We start from the raw sequence: 17,762 nt of genomic DNA, 5'->3' as shown, positions 1-17,762 counted from the left end.
AGTAGGAGAACCAGGAGTATAAATTGGCAGCCTGATTTGTGAGCACAGGTTCTTTATTTTCTTCTACTGTATAATTACTGTTGTGTGCTGCACAAGGATTTCTTAGTAATGAAGGACTACATATACTGTAGTGATCCCATGAGATTTTAATGGATGTGAAAAAGTCCTGTTGCCTAGGGGTGTCGTAGCCAGTGTAATGTAACACAGCGTGTTGAATACTTATGGTGATGCCCCTGTAAACAAAGCTGTGCTGCAGGTCCCACAAAGGTATAGCACATACAGGTATGTATAGCAGATGATACTTGACGGTGAGAATGAACAACTATGTTCCTGGTCAATATCATACTAATACTGTACTATACTATACTATACTATACTATATTATACTGTACTGTACTATACTATACTATACTATACTTTTCATCATTTATTTCTATTCATTAAAAAATTTACTATAAAACAGTATGCCATATATTACCAGAGACATCTCATGTTCACTGTGATTGTAAAATTTTTTTCTATGCTTGTTTTAAACTCATGTAGTTATTTTCACTGTGGCCTTAAGAAACAATAGAAAAGAACAAAGAAGCACTAGACTGTCACATACGCGTGTGCACATATATACACACACAGAGAGACACATATACACACAGCTTGCTCATGTGGTAGGATGTAATATCTAGGTTTGTGGAGTTATCTGTGGGGTGTACGTACTGACAAAATTACTGAACAATGCATTTCTCAGAATAATCCCTGCTGCTGAGTGATGTGCGACTATATTTCTGTGATGGAAGACCTACGTCATAGTCATTCCTTTAGTAGTTTTTCTGTATGTCTGGATTTCTCTTTCATTTGTTGTGTAGTGTTCTTTAGATTCAACTACTTGTGTGTTTAGGAGATCTTTGCTTTGCTCCACCTAGCTTTTTAGATGGTTGTAAATTTACTTCCATGGCCATTTAAGTGGCCTCTAAATTACAAATGTGTTACACTTCTTACCTTATAGACTTGTTTATTTGGTCTGCATATTGCTATCATTTCTTTCCTTCTTTTCTTTTTTGGCATTTTTGCTAATAGTTTCAAAGTCTAGATTTAGCTTTTTTTTGAAAAATTTAGTCATTTCTGACATGGCAATAATTTGCTTCAGCTGGATAGCAACTACCTTCAGAAGTGTGAGCAGTCTGGTTTGCTTTCCTAGCCTCACTGGCTAATATCAATTCATTCTATTTATTCTTTTTATGTGTATATACACATATACGCACATATATTAAAATTATTTTCTTAGCATATCGTTATTTATATTTTAATCATGGTATAAGCAATCTTTTGTTTTCCCACTTCACCTGTTGTTTATATAGTTCTTTCCACCTATATTCCCCCATTAAAACTCAACACCTTTTTTAGTGATTAATTCTAATTTTATCTTTCTAGAAAACTCTTACCACTTCACGTGACAGAGAATTCAGCCATAACTGAATGACACATAAAAGGAATTTGTTGCCTATGAACTGAAAAAATGCCTCTCTTTAGCATTGTCCAGCCCAGAGGCCCACACGATGCCATTAGGATGTGGTCTGTCTCACTGGTTTCTCCCCTTCTATGAGGTGCTTTGATTCTCATTAGCTTCCCTCTTGGTGGCAAGGCAATGGGCAGCATTCCAGGTTTTTATTGTCTCAGCTCCAAATCTAGCAGAACAAAGAATTTGTTTGTTTGGTGCTTAAGCATATTTCCCCAAATTAGCTGTGATTATATTGGCATGATTTGGGTCAAGTATGTGGGTTTTTTTTTTTTTTTTTTTTTTTTTGGTACTGGAGATCAAATTCATGACCTTTTGCCCGCCAGGCAGGCTTATGCCATTAAAATCAATCCCTGGCCCCAGGTATGTATCCTTGAACTATTTGCTGTAAAGGGAACAGAGTTTGTTTTGTCTAGGACTAGGTTATGTGTCCACCATGGAGTGACTTCCATAGGAACACAGAAATAGAAGAGGATAGATGATTTCCAGAAGATGAAGATTGAATATTAGATGACAAAAAAATAGTGCATGTCTTTATTTTCTTTGCTTACGAGGGTCCTACTCCTAAATATCTTTAATACCGGTGATCCATGGCACACCTACTGTTCTTCTTAGTATTATAGTCATTTATTTATTCATTCACTTATTTGCCAGACATTTAGTGTTTAGGCATTGTGTGAAGGACAGGAATACAAAAATATATCTTCAGGGAATTTATACTATAATACAAATAGCTTATTTCCCAATTGGATTATTTAAAGCTTATGAAATATAAGAGATACTAGTGTGTTTCTTAGAACATGTAATGTGATATTTTCCACAAGATAGGCTTTTGATAGTATAAAATTTGTGCATGCATTTATTAAGAAATAGTTTCATTACTTCAGTCTGGTAGATGAATGAATCTTAATATATGGCCATCTTGTTTATGCTCATACCTGAATCATGTTCCCACCACAGCTGTATTGTTCTTCTTCCTTGTCCCTGCTGGAAGTAGACTATCTCTTTGTCCAGATTCTGTGGAGTCTGATTTTTCTTCCAGCACTCAACTTTTCTGTGTTACAGTTACTTATTGGTTTATCTTGGCTCTTGTACTAGAATTTGATATCCTTGCTTAAGAACTGTTGCTTGAATCTGTTGAATGGTGGAAATGTCTGTGCTTTAATCATAAAGACCAGTTTCAGGGTGTTTTTTTTTTCTTTCTAACTAATTTGTATTTTATTTGTTCATAAGACTTTTAAATTTTCCCTCAACTTCTAATTTATACTAGATATGCAGATTTGGATTTTACTCTTTATTCAGTTTTAACATGTATACATTTTTAAAGTGCTAGTATAATCTTTGTCAAATGGCCATGCTTGATACTGACAATTAAGAGAAAACCTATGTGTCTGGAAAGCTAAACTATCCTTAGGATGGGTAACATTGCAATAGAAAGAAAATAAACTCTATGCACAGGCCAGGTGTTTTCTATTATCCAATCTGAAATTAATATCCCTTATTTCTATTTTTTGCAATAGAACTCAGGCTTTGATATCCTGAGGTCTTTTTAATTGGCAAAGAAAAAACAAAGTTGATTTGTTTTGAGAAGGGTAAGAGCCAACGTTGGGTACTGGCTACATACCAGGCCCTGTGCTTTGCATAGATTTTATTTTTAATGCTTCACTACACTTCTGCAGGGAAACTACTGTGATTATCTCTGCATTGCCAGATGTAAGACTGAGGCCTGTCTAGAGTCTCGTAGCTAGTCAGTGGCAGAATTGTGCCCCTGATCCAGGTTTCTCTGAGTTTAAATTAAAATTCATGCTTTTAGCACATGGAAAGTACAGAGATTTAAAAAAAATTCCAAATTCAGCTGAGTGGGGTGGCATGTGCCTATAATTTCAGTGATTTGGGAGGCTGAGGCAAGAGGATTCTAAGTTTGAGGCCAGCTTTGGAAATTTAATGAGATCTCATCCCAGAATTTAAAAAAAAAGTGGAGGTGAGGGTAGAGGGTGTAGTTCAGCAGCTCTGAGTTCACTACCTAGTATGAGAGGATCCAAAATCATACTTTTCCTATCTCCAGCCCCTCCCGAAAAAGGTAGAGTGCGCCCCCATTCTGGCAATACTTTATCAGAATTTCCTTGGGTAATTTCTTCATCTCTTTTCTTGAGAAGGCAGTTTTGTGTATATCATTAATATCTTTTTTAATAACTATAGACTATAGATATGCCATCACATTACCTTTAGTATTCTGAATATTGATCTTTCGAAACAGACATTGTCTATAACCATGCACATACGTATTTTTCAACTGTGGTAATAAATTTCATAACCATTTTTGAAATGTTTATTCAAATTTTAAAAAGTACTTTAAAATGGAATAACAAGTAAAGAATTAAAATAGTAAAAATACAGGTCCAAAAATCAAGTGCCCCAGAAACCTCTCCTTAGCTGTCACTACTGTTAGCAGTTGGGTCCTCTGGCGTGCATGCTGCTGTCGACCTTGCACACTCACCACACTGCACACGAGCCACGTGAGCTTTTTTCTTAATGTATATAGTATTCTGTTGTATGAAAATGTTAAAATTGAATTTACCAGTTCCCTATTATTTCTGAGTTTTTTTTTCATTTCAAAGAGCATCTGTATATAGATACAGTACATTTAAGACATAACCACTAAAGTGGGTTTATTGTAATGATAAATGAGTAGAAACAAATTGTGGAGGCAGATTTTATAACTTTACATATTTTGCCAAATTATACTCCAGTATATACTGCAAGGATTTGTTGTCCACTGATGCTGTCGGGGAGCACTGATTTCTGACAACCTTACTAGCAGAGGGTATTGTTATTCTTTTTAATCTTTTCCAGTCTTGTAAAGTTATATGTTATATTTCTTTGCAGTGTTAGATTTGATTCCATTAGTCCTTTGGTTCTCTTGGATTTTAAGTCTTGAACTTTGGCATAATAAAACCGTGATATTTTGACTCAAATTTTTTCTCCCATGAAATTTTTGATGCCATAGCAATTCTGTCAAACCAAAACATTCTCTATGGCTTGTGCAGAGACATTTTCTAGTTCTTTAGGTGATGGAGTGTAATTCTCAGGGCTGTTACATATTCTTGATGGTCTAGTCATCATCTTCACTTAATGATAGCTTTTGTGTAGCTTTACTTTTAAAACCATTAAATCTAGAAAGCTTTTTTGTTTCCTTTTTTTGTTTTAGTGTGGTAGAAATATACTTTTTTACTTTATTAGGGCGAAATACCTATGCTGGCTCGGATATTTTGTGAAGAATATGAATGCTTGCGATTAAATGTGGCCATTTGTTTATGACTTCTGAATTGTATTGGGATACAGTAAGGCCCTCACTGTTTTCACAGCTTTCTTTTCTATTTAAGTATTTTAAACTTAAGATAGTTCATTAGTTACTTGGTTGAGTCTGTAAGATTTTTTTTGATTTTTAGGTTATAGAGAAAAATTAATATTCAGGTTTAGACTTTTTTCAATATACTGCCTTTGTCATCCTTTATGGTTCTACAGTTATATTTTAGTGTCTTTTTCTTGATGTTATAACAGCTGCAGATTGTTATTACTATTATTTTTTACCTCAGTATATATATTCTTGAGTTTTATGAATAACTTTCAAACATTCTTTTGTGTCTCTCTTTGACTGCTGACAAAACTGTTTCTGGTATAAATACACAAGGTATAAATAGGCAAAGGAAAAAGTCTGTGTTGTTTGTCATCTTTCCAGGAGAGGGTGTAACAAGAGAAGGAAAAAGCAGCTACACTGTCCCATCCCCCTTCATGCTAAGCATCTCATAAAAATTAAAGATGATGGAATATTCATCATCCTGAAAAACATTATTATGGTTATAATTCATAAATAACATTGTCAATTAAATCTAAGACGTGCTGTTAACAGGAACCAAAAAATAAAACTGTCTCTAAAATGTGGAGGTCATTGTCCTATGAGAGACAAGGACAAATGGAGATAAGACATGTTTAGAATTGAAACAGAAGTCTTGGAAAGGAAAACCTTCAATTGAAAAGCATTATTAATCCTAGGTAGATTTGTAGCATTTTCCGTTCGGTGCAACAAATCCATGATATTTATTCACCAGGAAAATAAACCAATAGTTAACATTTGCTGTGTCAGAATATATTCTTATTTTGCCAAGAAATTTATATATCTAGGGACTTTTTCTTTTTAGTGGATTACTGCTTCTGAGAACATGGAAATAATTTCACGTTTTTGCCTTTAAGAACAAGAACTGCTTTTGTTTCTTGCATATAGGTAGCATTACATGTAAGCCGGAGTTAACTCCATTCCTTGAGGATTTTTATTTTAGTATGGAGAGCAAAAGCCCGAGTGTTTTGAACATTGCTTCCATTTTTACTCATTAACCCTTTTTGGTTGTTTCTATACCTGCTGTATGGAAGTGACTTCATAAACTAGTTACGTTTTAAATGCAGAGTATAATGTGATCGTTTCCTTGCTTTTCCTCTTTTGACCTCTCTGAGGATATGTAGTTGATTGCTCCCTTCATAAAACCTTCCATGACTTTGAAGACACCTTTATCATTTACTTGCTGAGACTTTACTGATTTTTAACTGTTAGCCCTCTCCCCCTCAGGGATTACCTTTATTTCTTTTCACCTTGTTTCCTTACAGGATACCATCCTCTTTTGGAGATTCAAATAAATTCAGCGAGTCTTTTTTAGACTACTCTTCTTAATTGCAAACTTGTATTTCCAATTATTATTTAATATTCAGTCCTATCTCATTATTCAAATTATCTAAACCTTGGATAATTACTCAGCACTTTTCTTTAAATCTGTATCAATTATTATTTCCTTTACTGTATTTGTTTGATGTCATCCTCCATCTAATTTCCTAAATGAAGAATCTTATAAATCTGTCTTAACATCTCAAATATTCTTCTGATGTTTAAGAATATCTAAAAGAAAATAAATTGCTTCTAAGTTGGACATGAATGTTACTATTTACTCATGTAGTTACATTTTCCTGAATGTAATGAAATTTAGAATATCTTTCTGTCTGAGGTTTGTTGTAATCTTAACTGTGAATTTTAAAAAATCTTCAGTTGATTCTTTTCAATGGAGTGGGAACTGTTCTTTAATCTCATATTGAAAATAGAAGGAAAATAGCTTTTTACATAGAAAATTGATTATAGTTTTTAGGACTGTATTTTAGAAAATAAACTAGTTATTGTATAAAAGTTTTTTTTGTAAGAAGTAAAGTAATTTATATGTAAGTCTGTACTGACTGTATAGAGTAAGGAAGAAGCTGGCCAGTTTCTTCCATTTTAAATGCTGAAATTTTTCTTGCAAAGTCTATTATTGGAGCTAAGGAAGTTGTAATTTTTATTCTTATCTGTCAAGACATTCATTTGGCATTCATATGCTACTCTGTATTCTCAGTCATTATGAATCAAAAAGATATGATTTTCTCACACCTAAAGTTGTGAAGGGAAATGCTGTCATTTTTGGAGAGTTGTAGAAACAAGTACTTGAAAAGTGGAAGAGGAGAAAAAGCCCATTTGATTTTCCTAGGCAAGACTGAGTCTTTGCTAATTGTATGGAGATTATTTATGTCTGCTTAAGCAGATAATGTGTCTAGACTTCAGAAGGGGCTAAATAATAACAGTAACTTCTTACCTTTGTAAAATTTTAGAATCAATTTATTTTGAATAAATATTTCTGATAAAGTCTAGATAAAAGTAGGTCAGATCATCTCAGATGTCCTAGAATGTGAAACCAACTCCCCCCACATTCATGTTCACATATACACAACAAAACGTAACACCTAGTGCCTCTGAGGTTTTTTTGAAAAATTTAGTGTTTATAATTCGTGCTCCCTTTGAAGATTGATTTTTGTTCTTGTTTTGATGAATTCTGACTTTCTTGTTCCATGGCTGTCATCTCAGTTGTTTAACAATTTATTTTTCTTGTTCAGAGAATTGAGTTTTCTATATCATGTGACTATAGCTTGTATTGGTGTCAAGGTCAAAATCTTTTAATTTTATTGATGGAACTTCTGTTGTAACCTGAATGTCCTCTACTGTATATTTAAATCTTGTCTTGCTACATAAAAAGTCATATCATTGCTTCTGGTCTAGCTGATAGTTTTATTAAATTTCTTGGTAATATCTATTTTACTTTCCTTGAGAGAAATGAAAGAAATAGCCCCACCATCATGATCACAAGTAGATCATTACCATGGCAACATGACAGTTTTTAATATTACAATTTTCTTGTTAAAGCAAAACTTATAACATTGGAGATCTTTTCCTGACTATGAAAACTTTATGTGATCTCTTATGATTACAGGTATGCTGTGTCCAATCAGCAAAGTTATTCTGTAATAAAAAACAATTTAAACACTGTATTAGCTCATCAGCTCCTTCCTATATTAGGAAGAACTGCATCGTCAACTGCAAACATTCCGTCTGGAATTTTACACCGCTAGGTACTAGTGAGATCTTTAAGACACAGTAAATAAAATCACAATTGTGTTTTGGACATCAAGGATTTTGCCACCTACTAATGATCTTAGTAATTTTGCTTTGTTTCCTTGGGGTTGAGTTTCTAAGTAGTAATATTAATCTCTGTGTTATTTGTGTCATGGGCTATTATTTTTACTAATAATACATAAAAATATTTATTTTTATTCACAGAGGATAACAAGAATAACAAATATGCAATGTATTGAGTACATTTTTTTAGTACTTAAAAAGTACATTATGTATTTTAAGGTCCTGAATAAATGCAATTTGATACACAGACATGTTAAGTGTTATACCATATGCCACCTTCAGGCCAAAATATTATTTGCTCATCTAACAGTCTCTTCTTTGAATGCTAATTACTGGTGCCCATTATGACAATCATTTATTTTTGCTTACAGCCTTAGGATAAAGATGAAAAAACAATTGGCTCACTTCAGAAAGTGTATGCAGCAATGGTGCTGGGTAGCATTCATGGGGGATTGTAGTTAGAGAACCTGGGAAGGGTGTCAGATGCAGGCGTGGGTGTCTGTGGAGGCTAGAGGAGGTGCAGCACCTCTGAACTGGGGCTCAGGGGGTGGTCAAGCAGGGAAGGCAGCATGCTCCCAGGTGCACAATGAAACATTTTGCTTTTGGGAACTGCTGAATAATTCAGCATGGCCAAAGCATAGCAAGAGGTAGAAAATTGGTGAGCAATAAGGCTAAAGGGAGGGATCGACCTTATTTTGAAGAACTACTTAAGCTTTTCAATTTGACAAGAGACATGGGATTAGGTACGTGAGGGTTGCATCTTGGGAAGCTTTTTCTGGCTTCAATTTGGAGGAGAGAACTGAGACCAAGAGACTAACGGCAATCATGAATTGAAGAAATGAATTGAAGAAGTGATCCTGTAGTATGGCATTGGTAACAGTGGGCACTGAGAAGGGAAGAAAGAGAAAGTGAAAAAAATGCTAAAAAGGTAGAATTGCCCGTATGCAGAGACTGCCTGTTGTGGGGTTGTAGAAAGACAAGGGTCTCAGAAGGTGCCTGTGATTCTCACTTAGTGAACTTGTAGTGTGATTGATAGAGCTTAGAAGAAAGTTAGCAAGTATAACAAGAGGAGTAGGGTAAGATGCCAAGAGGAAAGAGAGAGAATTGCCTGTCTAGACCGTGTTCCAGTTTGGTTGTGTAGAATGTGAGACACTACTGGAACATAACTGGAGGTATTAGGAAGGTGGCTTGATATTTTGGACTGAATCTCAAGGGAGATTTGGGCAAGAAATTGAAAATTCAAAAGTATATAGATGATAGCTGATGCAATAGAGATAGAAATAATACAGGTAGAGGGTGGGAGTACAGAACCCTTTGGAACAGGAGTGGTTAGGAAGTAAGCAGGAAAAGAGAAGCCCACCAAGATGACCAAGGGAGAGTGAAAGAGGGAGAAAACATGGAGAATGCTGCAGAAGTCAGTTCAAATCGGGACTATTGTAGTTAACTTTTCTTGTTGCTGAACCCAAATATCCAGCACCCAAAGTTAAAGGAAGAAAGGTTTATTTAACTCACAGTTGTAGATGTTTCAGTCCATAGTTGGCTGGCTCTGAGGCAAGGTGGCACATGGCAGACAGGCATCGCAGAGGAGAAATAGTTCATGGCAGGCAGAAGACAGCAAAAGCAAGCAACAAACTGTAAGTAGTTGACTGCAGCCTCTTTCTGACCCTTATAGTTTTGTATCCAGGCTATCTGCCGTAAGGTGGCATAGCATTCACACCCTTATCCTAGCACTGTTCATCCTAGTTTTGCACCCTGAATCACACACTTTAGATCAAGCCACCTCTGCAAAAGCCTGTGGTGACATAAGGCTTTGGGGAGACATCTAAACACAAACTGTAACAGGAATTTAAGATTGTTAATTGGATTCAATAAGAGAAACCTTTGAGCTTAGCTAAACCTTAAAGATTGCTGGATCTGTTTAAGACTATGAGTAGAAGAAAAGAGTGGTATGTAATTTGAAGGTGGTGCAAGTTTTTTGAATTTTTTTTTAAAGAGATTTGAGCATATGAGCCAATAAAAATAAAAATGTGAAGATTAGTGGGTGAGATTATTGTTAATGGTGAAGTGAGAGTTTCTGAAAAGTTGAGAGCAAGGGTCTCTGCCTGGAGTCCTAAGAAAGACTTGTTCCTCAGAATTGTCTATGGGCTGTTCTTCTGTGTAGCTGCAGAATCACAGGTAATAGTCTCACCAGAAGAGCCACTGTTGCTCTGTGTCCTCAAAAGCAGAAGCATGTATGCATATGCTAATATTACACCACTTAGAGGTCACAATCCTACTTTCTAAACTTACTTTCTGATGATGTGTAATAAGTCACAGTTTAATAAGAGTGTGTATTGAGCACACTTATGAAAGTGGTCCTCTAAAGTCTCTAAGTGCTTAAGGATGCCAGTGAACTGTTTTAAAGTACATGGTACATAAACATGAATTTTATAAAAGCATGTGATTTTTTGTTTGATTTCTTGATGTTAACTGTTCTTTCTGTAGTAAGATGAAATCTCAGTGATGTTTTAATTTGCTTTCTTTAATGGCCAGTGATGTTGAACATTTCTTCATGTATTTATTGTCCAGTTGTACTTTTTTTATCTGAGAAGTGTCCAGTTCATTTCACTTGCCCATTTTATTTTGGGTGGAAGTCTGGGTTTTTTGAGTTCTTGACATAGTCTACATCTTAGTCTTCTGTTGGAGGAATGAATAGCTGGCAAAATCTTCCCCAGTTTTTAGGTTGTCTCTTCATGCTGTTGGCTGTTTCTTTTTTTTTTTTTTTTTGTCTTTTTTTCGGTACCAGGGATCAAACTCATGACTGCCTGCTTGCAAGGCAGGCGCTTATGCTGCTGAGCTAAATCCCCAGCCCCTGTTGGCTGTTTGTTTTGCTGCACAGAAGCTCTTTACTTTGGTATGATCCTGTTTGTTGATTCTTGGTACTATGTTGCGTACAGTCAGGATTCTGCTCAGAAAGTCCTTGCCTGCACTTAGGGCTTTAAGAATTTTATGTTTTATCTTCCCGAGGAAGCATTTCTCTTTTAACATTTAGATCTCTTATGTATTTTGATGTCAGTTTAGTACATGGTGAGAGATACGAATCTAGATTCAATCTTGTATGTGGATAGGCAGTTTCAAGACATCATTACAGTGATACGTGCATAATATCTATGTTTATAGCAGCACAGTGCATACTAGCTAAATCTTGAAAGTAGCATATTTGTTGGTCTACAGATGAATGAAGAAGGAAAATGTTTTATTTATGCGTAACAGAGTGCTACTTTGCTATAAAGAAGGATAAACTTAAGTCATTTGTAGGAATATGGATGCACCTTCAGATCATAATGTTAAGTGAAATATTGCATAGTTTCTCTTATTTAAGAAACTCAAAATGTAAATAAGGAAGAAAATTAAAAATATAGTAAGAGGAAATAGATTGTACTTAAATGAGAATGGGATCAGGAGATGGAGGGAGAGAGGAGTTGGTGAAAAAAGAGTTAAGATTTGTTATATACATGTATCAACTCTGCAAAAGAATGTAAATATTATGTATTATGAACATGTACTAATAAAAATAAATTTAAAATTGCATAACTTCTTGTACAAACTGCACAACCTAACATGGTTCAGAAGATGCTTACTAATACTAATGAGGTAGTCTTGAATGTGGAAGACTCATAGTGTCTTTTAGGTGATGATGTAATGTTGTTTTGGGATACTGTACAGTACCTTCCTTTTTTCTTTTCCCTCACAGTGTGTTGAACCAAGGATCTTGTGCATACTAGGCAGATGTTCTTCCACTGAACTACATCCCAAGACCCATAATACCTTCTTGGTGAGGACCTGAAAATTGGTCTTGGAATTAACCACTATCCTACATATCTTTTGTTTTACTTATTATCATGAAGTAGTGCTTTTGTTTTTACAGTGCTTTTGTTTGTTTCTATGATGCTTTGGATTAAACCCTGGGCTCTGTGTATGCTAAGCAATCACACTATCAGTACGCCTTGCTGCCACCCATACATATTGCTTTTATAGTATAAATATAATAAAAGAGGCAGGCATTCACCCATCAAATGTGGAAGTTTGGGATTGTTGTCCTTTGTGAATGCTCCTTGATCCCATCTTCACGTTTTCCAACTCAGACTTCCATTTTTAACCTTAACTGTCTCTTATTTCCTCTGTGCCTGTGCCAGTGCCTGTGTCTCTGTTCCCTACCCCATAGTTTTGTGGTCTAGAGATCAAATCAAGGCCTCTCAAAAGCTAGACATGTTCTCTGTTACTAAACTACACCCCTGAGCCTTCAACTCGTAACATCAACCACAGTTAACTTTTTTGAAAATGGTTTTATACATTGACTTGAGTTATTTTAACATCTTGCATACTCCCTATTTGTTCAGCTCCTTCGGTTGCTTTCTGTTTCAAAGACTTCTATTTAAGCATGACTCTAGCCCTTGTAAGTTTCCAGATAATAGGTTGACTATAGCTGTTTGTGGTACTTTGTTTATGGAAAGCTTGTAATATGTCAGACCTTTTACTGTGTCACATGGATTACTACAACATGCTCCAACAAAAATTGTAGTATCTTGTGCTGGAGTGAGTAGAATATTAGAGTGGCATTTTATTAGCAATATATTTGCTCATATAGTGATGTCTTTTTTAATATGTGACAGCTATGTAAGTTTATCATAGAAACATAGTGGTTTAGTTGTGGCACGCAGAGATGATTCCTTTACTACCTACCTGAGTGATAATCAAATTCATTTTTCCCAAGACCATTATTTTCTTCTTTCCATGTTAATTAGTTTTCTCATTCTGCAAGTTAACTACAATTATAAATACTGAATATTTGGCATGTTTTCTCAAGTATGAAAACAAAAGCTTAGAGTTAATGTGTAAATTAGAGCTGAACATAGGTCCAGACATATGGTTATTAGTGTTGCTTAAATCACTGGAACTTCTTGTCATTGCTGTTACAAATTTTCTCAAAGGGCCTTCAAATCACTTTTTTCTGTCCCTTTTTCTTAAAAATGCATGATTTTTGTAATTTAAAAAAAATATATAGTGTCTTGGACACTTTCCTTGGGGCCCCATATACTTAACCACAGCAGCTAGGCCTGCTAAGTCCAGATGCACTGGGTTTGCTTAGATGCCTCATGGTCTCTAAACATTTGGTCTAGTACTTCTGGCTAAAAGCCAATAGCAAATTATACTTGCTGTGCAACTCTTAGCCTACTCACTCTCTTCTCAGAGCATGATCTGCAAAATCTATTCATAAGACATCAAATTTGAATTGCAAATTTGTGTGTGAATAATATTTTATAAGTAGTCAGGAAAGAAACCAAAGGGGAATATTTCCTCTAGTTTGTTAGCAAGCTGTATACACAATTTGTAACTGATGCCATCTTGACCATATAGTCATCAGCATTCTGTAGATTTAGAAATGCATTAGAGTTAAGTCTTTCTTTTCTTTTTTAAAATCATTTTATTTGACCTATATATTTTTTGTTTTACTTATTATTATCATCACAAAATAACCAATGGTCTTGTGTTTTAAATAGGGCGAAGTATATACATATACATACATACATATATATATAACTTCATGCTGTGTAAAATGCCCTGCTATAAAAAAGCATATGACTTCATGAGCTGCTTATTAATTAACTTTTCTTTGAACTGCTTTTTTAGCTTGATAATGTCAGTGTGGTAAGTGGGGACATGTGTGTTAATTATGTATAGTTTACTTCAGAATAAAGTTAGATTGCCTTCAAGTTGGATAGGAGTAAAGAGATGAGGTGGGGAGATAGGTCTATTTCCATGCAGGGTTTTCCCTTAAAGTGTGTGAGGCTTAGGTGCTTTTATTCCTTTTGTCTTGCTAATTGTAGCATTGCTTATTAATGTTAGGGAAACTAAACTATAGAGACGGAAAAAAACCCCAAAACAATGACATGAAGGATCAGCAAATGGTTGTGGCCTTTACAATGTGTCCATGAGTTTGAAACTCATACTCTAATAGGCTTGAAGTTCCCTGTAAGCTCAGTTTTAAGGTTTGAGGTTTTGACAGTGAGCTCTTCATTTATATATACGATGAGCTCTTCATTTATATATAAAAATATATAAAATACATAAAATATATAAAAAAATAGAAAAATCTTGCAGAGAAACCACACCTAAAGAATTCATAATGTATGAAATTAACCAAATATCTCATATGGGATACTTTTGCTAGAGAACAATTGAGTTCCCTTTTGTGTAGTTGCATGAGAATAGAAACTAAAATGTACAGTTCATAATACACTTTTTTGGCATAAAATTATCAAACATTTGACTGCATACCTTTAATAATTTTTAATGATTGAAAGTATGGGATGTAGATATTATAGGTCCCTTTTCTCTAACTTGTGCTGGAGAATTTTTCAGGTCCTTTCTTTGGCTAATTTCCTCTTTGTTTTTGTACTAATATAATCACTTTACTGAATTGCTTTTTTTCCCTATAGCAGTGTTTTTGAATATCATTCATACATTTTTGTAAAGTATGAAGGATCACACTTCAGTCACTAAGAAGAGATGGCTTCTTTCAGGTCAGTGCATTTGATTTTGTTAAGTCATGATTGTTAGGCTCCCCTTTTTCTCAGTGATCCTGACAGTTACTGTGATACAGATATAAGAAACTCCGAATACTTGTGTTGGTAGTTTGGGGGTTACTTTGAGCAGAAGGGCCCCTACATGTGTATATATCAATATGGTACCACCTATAGAACAGAACATATCCTGTGTACCTGATGTCCTGGACTTGCCCCAGATTAGTGTTGTGGACCCTATTGGTGACTCCAGGGCCACTGTTAGGCTGGGAAAATTCTCCTTCATTACTGGCGGCTATGAGCAAGGGCATGTTAATGTGCCATGCTAAGTATTTTACTTGATAATTTTGTAGAGTATCCAGGAATATCTAGTTCAGTGTCAGTGGGCGGTAGATTTACATATACTACTAGATCTGCAAAGAAAATTCTTCCAGGCATGGTGGTGTGCTCCTGTAATATCAGCAGTTGGGAGGCTTAGGCAGAAAGATCACTGTGAGTTTGAGGCCAATCTGGGCTACAAAGTACATTCAAGGCCAGCTTTGAAGAGGGCTGCATAGCAAAACCCTGTCTCAAAAACACCCCCCCCCCCAAAAAAAAAATAGAAAGAAAGAAATAAAAAACAACACAGTATCATAACATCAAAGTAAGATTTTCAAAAAGTTAACACCTTTCACAGAAATACAGAAGGAAATGGATTTATTAAATTTGTTTTATGCTGCTGGGAATTGACCCCAGGGCTTTGGCACTGAGCTGTATCTCTAGCCCTGGTTTTGTCTTTTATTTATTTTTTTGAGACAGGGCTTGTTAATTTGCTAAGGTCTCAGGGTGGGCTTGAACTTTCCATTCTCCTGCCTCAGCCTCCTACCAGTGCTAAGATTATAGACATGTGCCACTGTGGCTGCCTGTGAGTTACTAACTTTTAAATGAGGGAGCCAGGAAATATTAATAATGTGTCTAAGAGTATTTAAGAAACGTAACATAGGCATTTTAAAAAAATGATGTTAGTATAAGATTGTTGAGTTGGACACATAATTGTTCATGTTCTGCAGGTGATAAAACTTCAACTTTTAAGGTAATCTTTTCTGTTGGACAGAAATCTTTATGTTAACATGTAGCACAAGTTAATGTGTGCTCTCGTACTAATTAGCTAAGCCAAACTCAGAAAACAGTAGTGAAGAGAGTTAAATAATCCTTGGGTGAGCCTGTGAATTACTTCCTTAGTGTAGAAATGGAAGTATGCAGCTCCCTTGTTTTTTCTTTGTTCAGTATTCTGAGAACTTTAACAATGGCTTATTTATAGACCATAATAGGGCTGCAAGCTTCCACCTCACTCTGCAAAGTGAAGGATGCATGACTGGGACAGACTTGCCAGTTAGTCTTGTTTCTGTTTTTTTAGATAGAAGTGGCTTCTGTCAGGCAAATGCTTTGCCCTTTTCATTGTCTCCTTCGGATGTTCTCCCTAACAATGGAAACAAAGCCCTGATCCTGATTCATCATCCTAGCCTGGGCCCTGGACTAGTTGGGCTCTGTGCTTGTCATCTTGGTATGCTGCTATTCCAGTCTCCCACTTGCACCCATTCTGTCTGTTACGTTACACCTTTGGGTTAAAGAGAAGCTCAAGGCCCATGCCCATGCTTGTAAGGGACTTGGAGGCCACTCTGGTTCTGTGTGGGTTATGATTTTGAATCACTTGGGAGGTTTTCTAGAACCATGGATTTAAATCTAGGCTGCACATGAGAATTCTGACAGGACTTTACAACATTAGCAGTGCCCAAATTCCTGCACCAGGCCAGTATCTACAGGTCTAGAGATAGGGCCTCATTCTTAGAAGGTTCAAAGGGCTCCCCAGCTGTGGCTCTAGGAAGCAAGTTGCTGCTGGTGGGCTTCTTATGTCTTTCTCAGCCATAATTGTTGAAATTGATGCTTGGAGAACTTAGAAAACACATTTTTCTTCTGAGGAAACAGCTTTCATGAATTGGGTCACGCTGTTTGTTTAAAATATTGAATCTGGGTGCCAGAATTGAACTCTGAACCTTTTTGGTTATTCCTTTTTCAGTAAACCTAAATTCCTTTTTTGTAAGTAGTTGTTGCTGTTCAAAATAAAAATAAGATCAGTCATATATAAGAAAACACTAAAAAGTGAAGCTGATTAAGACAGTTCAGGGATAATGTTCCCATAATATGATGTGTTTTATCTCCATCAGAGAAATGTGGTAACTTAGGCAAAGTTAATGGGGCTTGTCTAACAAGTGAAGCAACTGGACTTTAAACCCAATCTGTCTGTCCTCTATGGATGTGGGTATTTTTCTGGATTCATGATGTAACATGGAATGCCAAATATAAACTATTAAACAGTGTTTAGATTCATGAGCGTTTACTATGAAAGTTTCTAAAAGTTGTAAGACTGTAAAATGTAATCTTTAGTTCACCTGTCCTAATCTTTCTTTAAAACATCATTTATATGGCTAGTTCAAAACAACTGTGGACTTTTAAACTTTAGGGACTGTTTTTTATTTATATGTTGTTAATCATTTTGATATTAAATTCTCAAATTATTGTTGCTTTTTGTGATTTCGTTTTATCTTGTGGTTAAATGTTTTCCAAAGATCTACAATTACACTTTTATAATGAAGATCAGTGGAGAAAATCTCCCCATTTTAATTTGGAATTCAAAAGTGTGATTACTAGCTACTGAGAGGCAATAGACCTAGTTTTTATTTAACCAAAAATAGAGTGTCTTATATGTGCCAGGCCCTGAATTAGATAAGAATATAGCGATGAATAAACATAGTGTGTTTGTATTCACATTTTTGTTGGTAAGTTATTAGTAGAAGTTTTAAAAATAGAGATTTTTTTTTCAGATATTTAGGGAATTATACAAAACAAACTGAGAATTTAAGTATGGAACATGTGTCAGTGTCCTACTCAGAATTTTACACTGAGTAAATACTTTGCATGGAAAATTTTTTAAAAATTGAATTTCCCTAAAACAATGGAAAATTACTTTTAGAAGACAAATGGGAACATTTGAGTGTCAGATTTTAAACAAATGTTATCCAGAAAGGCAAGGTTTTATTGGCTTGATTGGGTTTTTTTATGAAGTGGAAACCTTGCTTTACAATCAGAAACCTCAGAGGGTGGA

At 35.2% G+C, this 17,762-nt stretch overlaps 1 protein-coding gene across 8 annotated transcripts in view; it reads left to right on the top strand.

Annotated features, from left to right (window-relative positions):
* Window positions 1-17,762, top strand: part of Smyd3 (SET and MYND domain containing 3) — a 715,019-nt gene that overhangs the window by 207,545 nt on the left and 489,712 nt on the right. For 7 of the 8 annotated variants that reach the window (XR_010043331.1, XM_063236766.1, XM_063236765.1 and 4 more), the window contains exon 6: window positions 11,791-11,871. The exons of the other annotated variant lie outside the window; for it this stretch is intronic. Coding sequence is in view for 6 of the 7 variants with exons in the window: in XM_063236766.1 (XP_063092836.1) it covers window positions 11,791-11,871 (81 nt within the window). In the remaining variant the exon portion in view is untranslated. The remainder of the gene's footprint in view (window positions 1-11,790; window positions 11,872-17,762) is intronic. 8 annotated transcript variants of the gene reach the window in all.

Source organism: Cavia porcellus, unplaced genomic scaffold (genome assembly GCF_034190915.1).
Source record: "Cavia porcellus strain 051 isolate PalLab524CR breed Dunkin Hartley unplaced genomic scaffold, mCavPor4.1 scaffold_26, whole genome shotgun sequence".
Classification (NCBI taxonomy): domain Eukaryota; kingdom Metazoa; phylum Chordata; class Mammalia; order Rodentia; family Caviidae; genus Cavia; species Cavia porcellus.
Note: the sequence above shows the minus strand (reverse complement) of the source record. Positions and strands in the feature narration are given on the sequence as shown.